Source organism: Phyllobates terribilis, unplaced genomic scaffold, assembly GCF_046119375.1.
Source record: "Phyllobates terribilis strain yellow unplaced genomic scaffold, ASM4611937v1 Scaffold_5__5_contigs__length_657084704, whole genome shotgun sequence".
Classification (NCBI taxonomy): Eukaryota; Metazoa; Chordata; class Amphibia; order Anura; family Dendrobatidae; genus Phyllobates; species Phyllobates terribilis.
The window spans coordinates 225,999,525-226,012,258 of NW_027362765.1; the positions used below are offsets into that span (position 1 = coordinate 225,999,525).

Here is a 12,734-nt window from a genome sequence, read left to right on the forward strand (position 1 = left end):
TCGAAGCTAACCTGGAAGCTAGTCACTTTGCACTAAGGTTTATTCTTATGGGTACATTTGACGTGTGTGTCATAATAAAGGCGGTGTGTATGTCCTCAGAGTATGATGAAAATGCAAAGTTTTTCTGTATCGGTGACTAAATTATGCATTTTTCAAATACAGAGGTACCCAGCAAGGGAAACTGTACCATCTTTCATGGTTTTGTCTGTTTTTCTCATTAGATCTGCCCTCTGGTTAGTAATGCAATTACCAGCAAATTGGAACCAGTACTGCAAACTTTACCAGGTAGGCTGTCAGCGCAAGCAAAACTTGCCATAGACATACTGTACTGTGTGTATAATGGGTTCTAATCAATAATTCACGTGTAATAGTTGCTAGAGTAATTTTTTATAACTGTGGCTGTAAGAGATGACACTGACTTTATATTGCATTGTTGACTTAATATATGCTGTCCTCTGGTATATTTTATTATTACCACAGTGTGTATTATTATCCCCATTGTGTGTTTTGATTCCTTCTTGTGTGTTGTGCTGGTGACTGACCAGCAGGTGGCAGCAGAGAACCACCAGTGAGAATCTTGATAAGTGAGGAAGTAGTTTATGTGGTGTGCGCTCTTATATGTAAGAACTAGCCCCGAGTCGTAGGTGTACCTCCTTATAGGGTGTCACAAGACTCCATTATCTGGATCGTCACGGTTCCAAGTGGTGGGACCTCCAGCAATCAGATACTTATTAGTTGCACAATCTCTTTAACCTGTGTAATCATTATTACTGCAGCAAAAAATAAAAACAACAGCAAATGTAAAACCAAAACAAACAAAGAAAAATAAAGAGTCAATGTTCATGTGTGGTTGTAATAGTTTTGATATACACTATAGTGACATTGACTTTTATTTCAGTAACCGCCAAGATTGACAGTGTTGCTGCTATTGACTACTCCTTGATTGGTCCTCCGCCAGTGACAGCGGATTATGTGGATGTGCAGCTGAAGGTGAGATTGTCCTGTCACTGTTCAGAAATGTGTAGAATTCATGCCCTAATTACATCTAGTGATTGTAATACCCCCTAACAGTGCCCCAATATCTGAATCAGGGGAGTCAAAGGGAAATTACATGCTGATTGCCTGAGGGGGGGTCATCTCATGGGCTATTTAACTAAAAAAAAAGGCGATAACTGCGCTCAACCAGTTAGGCTTTCTAAACATAATTCTTAACATTTATCAAGTGCTGCTATGCCTCCAAATAATCAATATTTCATTCAGGTGCCTCTTCAGGATAAGCTGTTCTGTGTGAACATGAAGAATAAAGGGATTTCTGGCCACTATATAACTTGTGTCCTGGATTTTCACCAATTTCCCCTCTCCAGGCTTTATCTCTATGTTTTGGTTGTCTCTGAGCTAGTGGGTGAGACTAGCTGTGATGTCTATTGTACACTCCACATAGACAGGAAAGATTCCCACTTTGCTTTCTCTGTGTAGCATATAGAAAGACGCAGCAGCATGGAGGACATTACACAACAGTACTGAGGAGTGTAACTGTGAATCCAGCACTAGGATAAGCTGAAACACCTAATAGGAGCTGCAGCAATATTTATCTGTCTGTGTCTCACTGTGTTCTTCCCTCTCCCCTCTCCATAGATTTCAATAGGCTATGTAACCTGATATTTCAGTGATTTGGCAGTCCATCTTGTCTTGACCAAGGAGGAATTTGAGCTATTTTTCAGATTGAATAAGCCAATAAGGATTCAAGGGAGGAGCAGAAGCATTCATTTTTATATTCTCTTGTACTATTGATTTATACAGAGTTGATTAAAAATACAGTGACCATTTAAATTAAATATATACAATGTGGAAAATAAGTATTTGATACACTGTCGATTTTGCAAGGTTTCCCACCTACAAAGAATGGAGAGGTCTGTAATTTTTATCCTAGATACACTTCACCTGTGAGAGACAGAATCTAAAAAAAATCCAGAAAATCACATTGTATGATTTTTACATAATTAAATTGAATTTTATTGCATGAAATAAGTATTTGATCACCTACCAACCAGCAAGAATTCAGGCTCACACAGACCTGTTAGTTTTTGTTTAGGAAACCCCCCTAATGATTGTCAATCTACCACGGCCTGGGGTTCCATGCAAGATCTCGCCTCGTGGAGTAAGAATGATTCTGAGAAAGGTCATGAATCAGCCCAGATCAACATGGGAGGACCTGGTCAATGACCTGAAGAGATCTGGGACCACAGTCTCAAACATTACCATTAGTAACATACTACGCCGTCATGGTTTAAAATCCTGCAGGGCACGTAAGGCCCCCTGTTCACGCCAGCACATGTCCAGGCCCATTTGAAGTTCGCCAATGACCATCTGGGTGATCCAGAGGAGGCATGGAAGAAGGTCATGTGGTCAGATGAGACCAAAATAGAACTTTTTGTTATCAACTCCACTCGCCGTGTTTGGAAGAAGAAGAGGGATGAGTACAACACCAAGAAGACCATCCCATGGCGGGGAAAACATCATACTTTTGGAGAACTTTTCTAAAAAGGGGGCAGGGTGACTGCACTGTATTGAAGGGAGGATGGATGGGGTCATTTATTGTGAGATTTGGCCAACAACATCCTTCCCTCAGTAAGAGCATTGAAAATGGGTCCTGGCTGGGTCTTCCAAAACACACAGCCAGGGCAACTAAGGAGTGGCTCCATAAGAAGCATTTCAAGGTCCTGGAGTGGCCTAACCAGTCTCCAGACCTAAACCCAATAGAAAATCTTTGGCGGGAGCTGAAATTCAATGTTGCCCAGCGACAGCCCCAAAACCTGACAGATCTGGAGAAGATCTGTATTGAGTAGTGGGCCACAATCCCCGCTGCTGTGTGTGCAAACTTGGTCAAGAACTACAGGAAACGTCTGAACTCTGTAATTGCAAACAAAGGTTTCTATACCAAATATTAAGTTCTGTTTTTCTATTGTATCAAATACTTATTTCATGCAATGAAATGCTAATTAATTATGTAAAAATCATACAATATGATTTTTTGGATTATTTTAGATTCTTTTTCTCACAGTTAAAGTGTGGGTACGATAAAAATTACAGACCTCTCCAATTTTTGTAGGTGGGAAAACTTGCCAAATCGTCAGTGTATCAAGTACTTATTACTGGTTTGCCTAGTGTTGTTTTTTTAAGAAAACTTTAGCAAAATTATAGTAGACATGTCCCTATAATATGTTGATGTATTTAAGGGGGTTGTCTATTCTTAGGTCTCTCTATATGACTGCAGACTTGTGAATCCTCACAGCCTGCGCCCAGTCCATGTTTCTGCGGGTATCTGCCCGCTCAGGAACAAACAACAAAATGGCTCAGCTTTTCTTACCCTGAAAACACATCTCAAAAGTTTACATATTCCGGCAGAATTTTTCCTTTCTTGTCCTTGTTTCAGAGAATATGAATGATAACAAAAAAACTTTTTCTCCACTCATGGTTATTGGTTGGGTGAAGCCATTTATTGTCAAACTACTGTGTTTTCTCTTTTTAAATCTTAATGACAACCAAAAACATCCAAATGACCCTGATCAAAAGTTCACATACTCTGGTGATTTTGGCCTGATAACATGCACAGAATTTGACACAAATGGGTTTGAATGGCTACTAAAGGTAACATCCTCACCTGTGAAATGTTTGCTTGTAATCAGTGAAGCTGAGTGAGTTTCTGGGATACAGACAGTCTCTTGCATCTTTCATCCAGCCACTGACATTTCGGATTGTGAGTCATGGGGAAAGCAAAAGAATTGTCAACGGATCTACGGGAAAAGGTAGTTGAACTGTATGACACAGGAAAGGGATACAAAAAAAATATCCAAGGAATTGATAATGCCAGTCAACAGCGTTCAAACTGTGATTAACAAATGGAAAATCAGGGGCTCTGTAGAAACCAAACCACAGTCAGGTAGACCAACAAAAATTTCGGCCACAACTGCCAGGAAAATTGTTTGGGATGCAAAGAAAAATTCACAAATAACATCAACTGAAATTCAGGACTCTCTGAAAACTAGCGGTGTGGCTGTTTCAAGATGCACAATAAGGAGGCACTTGAAGAAAAATGGCCTGCATGGTCAAGTCGTCAGAAGAAAGCCATTACTGTGCAAATGCCACAAGGTATCTGTAACATCCCTGGCGGAGTGCTGGCATGGCTTACCACCTCCCACCATGCAAGACCGCCATCTTACCTATCAGTCCAGGCTGCACACTTTGCTCCAGTACCTGCTGTGTGCATGTCTCTTGTCTGATTGCTTAGGGCGGCAGCGCGGTTACTGCCTATATCTTATAGTTACTGTGCACAGTCCTAATGCGTCCCCAGCCTATTGCTGTGAGTCACTGGATAGTTAAACCCCCTCCAACCAGTAGGAGGTGCCTGTGCAACACTTTCTTTCTGTATGTTCTGTGCAACTGAGTTGCCAGGTCCTGTCCTGTATCTTGTCTGTCTCTGCCACCCTGGGGGCTGTATACCCAGGCCTGTTACCTGTATCTGTGACTTTTAGTCTGTTCCACCACCCTGGGGGCTGTATCCCCAGGCCCGTTACCTGTATCTGTGACTTCTAGTCTGTTTCCGCCACCCTGGGGGCTGAGTTCCCAGGCTCGTTCCTGTATCTTGTTCCTGGTTCAGTTCCTGTCTGAATAGTGTCCTAGCCCGTTACTTGTTTGTCTCTGTGATGAACCTGTAGCCGCCATCTTGGTAATGATAAATCATATCCAGGGATGGCCACACTTCAGCAGCCCCCACCCTTGGGACCTTCTGTTAAAACGTCAACTAGATAGTTTCCCCCCATCCAGGCTCCTGTAAGATAAGAAGCCTACTTAACACTTGAATGCTAGGAGCTTCAAAGACTTCGAGAGGAAACACAGCCAGCAGGGGGGGGGTGCTTCGTCTATCTGTACCTGACCATTTGTCCCATAGGACTAGTTTCTTTGTCTGTCACAAGCATGGAGGCATAAGATATAGAAACATGAAAAGTACACGCATGTTGCATGGGATGGGCCAATAAAAAAATATCACGGCGTCCCGGAGCCATTGCGCACACAAGCCTCCGCGGTAGACGTTTGTACGTGCTCTGGAAGCCAAGATATAGCGCGGAGCCATTCCTGAGGACCGTATGGTATCATAATTGATATCAAAAGGTCGGTTACGGCGGCCCGAATCCATGGGAACCCCTGGGGGTATCATGAGACCATCCCAGAAGAAGTTATTGGGTTCCATAGAATTTGGGCTTCTGATCGAAGTTAGACCTGAGGGTGGAGACTGAGCCAGCTGACCTCACCAGCAGTGGGCGGGACGGGGCAGGTAAGATAGCAGGACAGACAAGAGACAAGTCAGTCTTGACCCAAGAGTGGTGTGCTGAACATCTGAGCACCAGCTGAGGCCACCAAGGGGAGGAGCAGTTTGACCATGCGGTGGTAGGCCTCAGCCTGTAACAAAGAACCGTGCCTGCGACCGCAGAATCCTCTCCCTGCGTCACAAGAAAATCAAGAAACCGGTAACTGATATGCTGTGGTGATTCTGTGTGTTGTATTCCATTGTTGTATAGTTTAGCCTGACCTTATACCTGTGTATATTTAGTTGTATATCGTGTATCTAGTGTATTATTATAATCAATTACCTCAAGTAATTGTGGGCCTGCCTTTTATTCTGCATAACGAACGCACGTCCGTGTGAGCTCGGCTCAAGCCAAAAACGCTACCCAGGGTTGGTTCCTGACCCGATATAGGCCCATTCACGGACTGGGCGTATATCTAAAATAGGGACTGGTGGCAGCATACCAACTGGGGATTGGGGAAGGCTGGTAGTGACGGTCGGAGGTTCAGATATATATATTCCTGGCGCGGCCAAGGAAGATATATATACCGCCCTCACTACAGAGGGCCCCGATACCCAGTAGGTTACAGGACAGTCTCCCTGGCGACCGCTTATCCTAGGTGCAGTTCCTTGACTGACCTGAGGCTAAGAGGGCGCTAGCGAGTTGTGCTGTGTAGTGACGTTACGGTTTAGTGACGTTGAAGGGATAACACACTACCGTGTTCCCTGCGCTGGTTGCAGCTTCCTGGCACTACTTTCTCTAGGTGCAGTACCTTGACTGACCTGAGAGGTAAGGGGGCGCCAGAGAGCTGCACCCACCGGCCGGCTTTCATCACATTGGTGGCAGAGCGGTGGGATTGCAGAATAATAGTGTTGTGGGACCCCTACTCCCAGGCACTAAAGACTGCCAGTGGTAACTTCCACTGCTGGAGTCTTAAGGTCAGCCCAACGTTAGACGGTCAGGCTAAAAGTATAACAAGGTGTGTGCAAACTCAGGGTTGCAGCGGTGTCGGTTACCAAGATGGCAGACGGCACCAGGAGCAAGACCCTGCAAGAGGCTAATGCTACGGTCCGTGTGGCAGGAGGGGAGGACATTGTTACTCATGGCGAGGAGGAGTCCAGCCCGGGCACCTCAGGGAGCCAGTCCCCAGTATACGGTCCCGCAGTGGGCTGCCCACCACCTACCCAGCCCAGCCTGTCCAGATCACAAGCCCTTTTACAAGCGGCTATGGCAAGTCTCCAGTCTCATGGCGATGCCGTCTACAAAACCCTCCTGGCAGCATCAGAGAAGGCAGCGGAGGAGGAGCGTGCAGAGCGGGCTGCGGAGCGGGCTGCGGAGCGGGCTGCGGAGCGTGAAGCTGCAGAGCGCCGGGAGGCTGCGGAGCGTGAAGCTGCAGAGCGCCGGGAGGTTGCGGAGCGTGCAGAGCGAGCTGCGGAGCGCCAGCACCAACTGGACCTGGCCCAGCGGGGGCTTCCGCTAGAGCAACCAACCCATCAGGAGACCAAGTCGTCCAAAGTCCGAGCTGAGGACTTCCCTCTACTGGAGAAGGATGGGGACCTGGACTCCTTTCTGGTGGCATTTGAACGGACCTGTCTTCAGCACCATCTGGCCCGGGATCAGTGGGCCAGATACCTGACCCCCCGTTTGAGGGGTAAGTCCCTGGATGCCTTGGGGGACTTACCTGCCGGGGAGGTACAGAACTACGACTGCATCAAGCGGGCCCTGATCCGGCAGTACAACCTCACTCCCGAGTCGTACCGCCAGAAGTTCCGGAGCCTGCTGCGTGGCCCCAAGGACACCTGGACCGATCATATGCGGGCGCTGTTGAGAGCCGCAGAGCACTGGACCTCGGGTCTAGCGCTTACTACCCGCCAGGAGGTCCAGGAACTGTTCGTCACGGAGCAGTTCTTGTGGAACTGCCCAGAGGACCTCCGACAGTTCCTCCGTGACCGAAAACCAACAGGGGCTTCTGCTACAGCCGCCCTGGCAGACGAGTATGCCAATAACAGGGCGCCTGAGCTGAAGAAGTCTGCCAGCAGCACCTGGAGAGGGGGTAAGCCCAGTCATGCCCCTGTTTCCCCGGCCCCTAGAACACAAGGGGTGTATCCCCCTGTTGCCCTCTCCAGGCAAGGACCAGACGTAAGACGTTGTCATCTATGCAACAAACCAGGACACTTTAGGGCTGAGTGTCCCCAGCGCCAAAAGACCCCATCCCAGTCCCAGAGAGCGCCCAATGTTTTGTGTGTGGGAGGGGGTGGTGGTAGGTCCCTGGACAACATCCAACCCGTCACCATAGGCCGTTCTGCGGTCATGGGACTGCGGGACACGGGCGCTGAACGAACACTGGTACGGCCTGAGGTGGTGTCCCCCCAGGACTTGGTACCAGGAAAGACTCTTTCCGTCTCCGGGGTTGGAGGCGTGGAGCCGGCACTTCCCGTTGCCATGGTGTATTTGGACTGGGGTGCCGGAAGGGGGATGCGGGAGGTGGGAGTAACGCCAAATATTCCCGCAAATGTTTTATTAGGGACCGACTTGGGGCGTCTAGTATCGCAGTATGTACCCTCTGAACCCCCAAGTTCGGCCCCCCAAGAGTGTATTGATTTGTCTGCTGCTAATGCCAACCATGTTGTATGTAGTGTGTGTCCTGCTGAGGAGGAGGGAGTGAAACCTGAGGGTAACACCTGCACAGACACAACACAAACAGGGTTAGTGAAAGCAGGTGGGGAGTGTGGGGATGCCCGCAGAGGTGCTCAGCCGGCGTGCCGTGACCTCTTGTCCTCCGGTGAGGGAGGGGGCGGGCAGGATTCTGTAGAGGGAAGCTCAGGGATGGAGAGGGGGGCAGCTACCGGCAGTGTAGGGCTCCCAGGGGTATCCAGGCTGCTGAGTATAGGCCCACTGCAGGGGGAGGAACAGGCCATGGGAGGTGGGGGTGTCCCAAGAGAGGAGCCGCCAGGTAAGACCCCAGGGCAGGAGTTCCCCACATCCGAGATGTCCAAAGGCCTAGGAAGCCTGCCTGATCGGGCGGCTTGGTCAGAAACAGAGGGGAAGCAGGCACTACCCACGGTCACAGCGGTCATAGCCGCTGTCACCAGGAGTGGGAGCGCCGGAGCCCAAGGAGCCTTGCAGAGGTCCGACGGCTTCCCCACTTCTGACCAAGTGTCTGCCGGGTCAGACAGCGGCCAGGTGACATGCCCGGAGGGGCTGACAGAGGATGTGGCAGTTTCGTCGATTCTGGCCACATCAAGTCAGGAATTTCAGGCTGCGTTGGAAGCAGACGACAGCCTGAAAGCTCTCAAGGAACAGGCGGCACAGCCTCCCATGGAGTCAGACTGCGAGCGGGTGGTCTGGGACCAGGGACGGCTGTACCGGGTAACGGTCCAGCAGGGTTCACCGGAGGCGTGGCCCAGGGACCGACAGTTAGTGGTACCCTATCCGTTCAGGGCGGAATTGTTGCGGATCGCACACGAGATTCCGATGGCCGGACCCCTAGGGATCGCTAAAACCAAGGCCAGGATAGCTCAGCATTTCTACTGGCCTGGGATGGGAGCCGCGGTGGGTGCCTACTGCCGTTCGTGTGACACCTGTCAGAGGGTGGGGAAGGCGGGGCCGCGCCCCAAAGCCCCACTGGTAACTCTGCCAATCATCGAAGAGCCTTTCTCGAGGGTCGCTGTGGATCTTATTGGACCTCTGTCCACTCCCAGCCACTCCGGGAAATGCTTCATACTCACGGTAGTGGACTATGCCACCCGGTACCCGGAAGCGGTAGCTTTGTCGTCCATTCGGGCCGACAAGGTGGCTACCGCCTTACTGGAGATCTTCTCCAGAGTGGGTTTCCCCCAGGAAATGCTCACCGACCGAGGGACCCAGTTCATGTCGCGGCTGATGGAGTCCCTCTGTAAGCAAATGCAGGTGCAACATCTGGTGGCCAGCCCGTATCACCCACAGACTAATGGCCTGTGTGAGCGGTTCAATGGCACCTTAAAGCAGATGCTTAAGATGTTGGTCGACTCCCACGGGAGAGACTGGGAGCGTTACCTCCCACACCTCCTATTTGCTTACCGGGAGGTTCCGCAGGCCTCAACGGGGTTCTCCCCCTTTGAGCTCCTGTACGGGCGACGGGTACGGGGCCCCCTGGCTCTGGTGAAGGAAGCATGGGAAGGGGATTTGGCCACCCCCGAGGTGTCGGTCATCGAGTATGTCGTGCGCCACCGGGACAGGATGATGGCCTTGGCAAAGCTGGTGCAGGACAATATGGCCCAGGCCCAGGCCGACCAGAAGCGGTGGTACGACCAGAATGCTTGTGAGAGGACCTACCAGGTGGGTCAAAAGGTGTGGGTACTGGTCCCCGTACCACAGAACAAGCTTCAGGCAGCCTGGGAAGGTCCCTACTTCGTGCACCAGAAACTCAATGCCGTCACCTATCTGGTCACCCTGGATCACGCCCGTGGAAGGAGGAAGGCCTTCCACGTGAACATGATGAAGGCTCATCATGAGCGGGAAGCGACTGCCCACCCAGTGTGCAACCTTCCCGAGGAAGGAGAGGTAGAAACCCTCCTGGATCTGCTCACCCAAGCCAAGGCGGGTGGGTCCATCGAGGATGTGGGGGTTGGCCACCAGCTCACGGAGGACCAACGGTCCCAGCTGGGGACCACCCTGCACCCCTTCCGGGGGCTGTTCAGCAGCCTGCCCGGAAGGACTGAGATGGCTGTCCACGACGTGGACACTGGCGATCACCCGCCGATCCGGCGTTCAGCATATCGGGTCTCTTTCGAGGTGCAGGGAAACATGCGCCAAGAGATAGACGAGATGCTGAAGCTGGGGGTGATCCAGGCATCCAGCAGCGCGTGGGCCTCGCCTGTAGTCCTCGTACCAAAGAAGGACCGAACTACACGGTTCTGCGTGGACTACCGGGGGCTCAACGCTGTAACGGCCACCGATGCGTTCCCCATACCACGCATCGATGACCTGCTCGATCGGATGGCCGGGGCTAAGTACCTGACCATCATGGATCTGAGCCGGGGGTACTGGCAGATTCCTCTGACCCCCGCGGCAAGGGAACGCTCTGCCTTTATCACCCCTTTTGGACTGTACGAGTCCACAGTGATGCCATTCGGCATGAAGAATGCCCCTGCCACTTTTCAGCGGATGGTCAATACGCTGCTTGAGGGACTTGAAGGGTACGCGGCTGCGTACTTGGACGATATTGCAGTCTTCAGTCCCACTTGGGAGGATCACCTAGAGCACCTGCGGCAGGTGCTCGGTCGGATCCACCGGGCAGGCTTGACCATCAAGCCGGAAAAGTGCCAGCTGGGCATGAGTGAGGTCCTCTACCTGGGTCACCGGGTAGGCGGGGGGGTTCTGAAGCCAGAACCGGGGAAAGTGGATGCCATCGCATCCTGGCCCACTCCTAGGACCAAAAAGCAGGTGATGTCCTTCTTGGGGACCGCCGGGTACTATAGGAGGTTCGTCCCACACTATAGCACCCTGGCCAAGCCCCTGACGGACCTCACCAAGAAGAAGCTGCCCGTCGCAGTCGACTGGACAGTCGCCTGCGAGACAGCTTTCGGGGCACTCAAGGCCGCCCTAAGTAGCTCCCCTGTACTGCAAGCTGCCGACTTCGACCGGCCGTTTGTGGTACAGACCGACGCCAGTGACTTTGGCCTCGGTGCTGTGCTAAGTCAGGTCAACACGACAGGCCAGGAACATCCTGTCTTGTACCTGAGCAGGAAGCTACTGCCCCGGGAGGTGGCTTACTCCACGGTGGAAAAAGAATGCCTGGCAATTGTATGGGCCCTGCAGCGTCTGCAGCCCTACTTGTACGGGAGCCATTTCACCGTGGAGACGGACCACAACCCCCTCAGCTGGTTACACACGGTCTCTGGGTCGAATGGCAGGTTGCTACGCTGGAGCCTCGCTCTCCAGCAGTACCACTTCTCCATTCGCCACAGAAGAGGCCGTGACCACGGTAACGCTGACGGGTTATCCCGGCAAGGGGAGGGTGCAGAAGGACGCACGGGGGAACACAGGAATGTGCTACCCCCTCGCGCCCTCGTATAGGGGGAGGTGTGATGAACCTGTAGCCGCCATCTTGGTAATGATAAATCATATCCAGGGATGGCCACACTTCAGCAGCCCCCACCCTTGGGACCTTCTGTTAAAACGTCAACTAGATAGTTTCCCCCCATCCAGGCTCCTGTAAGATAAGAAGCCTACTTAACACTTGAATGCTAGGAGCTTCAAAGACTTCGAGAGGAAACACAGCCAGCAGGGGGGGGTGCTTCGTCTATCTGTACCTGACCATTTGTCCCATAGGACTAGTTTCTTTGTCTGTCACAAGCATGGAGGCATAAGATATAGAAACATGAAAAGTACACGCATGTTGCATGGGATGGGCCAATAAAAAAATATCACGGCGTCCCGGAGCCATTGCGCACACAAGCCTCCGCGGTAGACGTTTGTACGTGCTCTGGAAGCCAAGATATAGCGCGGAGCCATTCCTGAGGACCGTATGGTATCATAATTGATATCAAAAGGTCGGTTACGGCGGCCCGAATCCATGGGAACCCCTGGGGGTATCATGAGACCATCCCAGAAGAAGTTATTGGGTTCCATAGAATTTGGGCTTCTGATCGAAGTTAGACCTGAGGGTGGAGACTGAGCCAGCTGACCTCACCAGCAGTGGGCGGGACGGGGCAGGTAAGATAGCAGGACAGACAAGAGACAAGTCAGTCTTGACCCAAGAGTGGTGTGCTGAACATCTGAGCACCAGCTGAGGCCACCAAGGGGAGGAGCAGTTTGACCATGCGGTGGTAGGCCTCAGCCTGTAACAAAGAACCGTGCCTGCGACCGCAGAATCCTCTCCCTGCGTCACAAGAAAATCAAGAAACCGGTAACTGATATGCTGTGGTGATTCTGTGTGTTGTATTCCATTGTTGTATAGTTTAGCCTGACCTTATACCTGTGTATATTTAGTTGTATATCGTGTATCTAGTGTATTATTATAATCAATTACCTCAAGTAATTGTGGGCCTGCCTTTTATTCTGCATAACGAACGCACGTCCGTGTGAGCTCGGCTCAAGCCAAAAACGCTACCCAGGGTTGGTTCCTGACCCGATATAGGCCCATTCACGGACTGGGCGTATATCTAAAATAGGGACTGGTGGCAGCATACCAACTGGGGATTGGGGAAGGCTGGTAGTGACGGTCGGAGGTTCAGATATATATATTCCTGGCGCGGCCAAGGAAGATATATATACCGCCCTCACTACAGAGGGCCCCGATACCCAGTAGGTTACAGGACAGTCTCCCTGGCGACCGCTTATCCTAGGTGCAGTTCCTTGACTGACCTGAGGCTAAGAGGGCGCTAGCGAGTTGTGCTGTGTAGTGAC

The 12,734-nt window shown here is 51.2% G+C and overlaps 1 protein-coding gene across 1 annotated transcript in view; it reads left to right on the forward strand.

Moving 5' to 3' along the window:
* LOC141272788 (bactericidal permeability-increasing protein-like) overlaps positions 1-12,734 on the forward strand; it is a 78,313-nt gene that overhangs the window by 30,139 nt on the left and 35,440 nt on the right. Inside the window, exons 6-7 of the mRNA XM_073683855.1 lie at positions 222-285; positions 899-990. Coding sequence (XP_073539956.1) covers positions 222-285; positions 899-990 — 156 coding nt within the window. The remainder of the gene's footprint in view (positions 1-221; positions 286-898; positions 991-12,734) is intronic.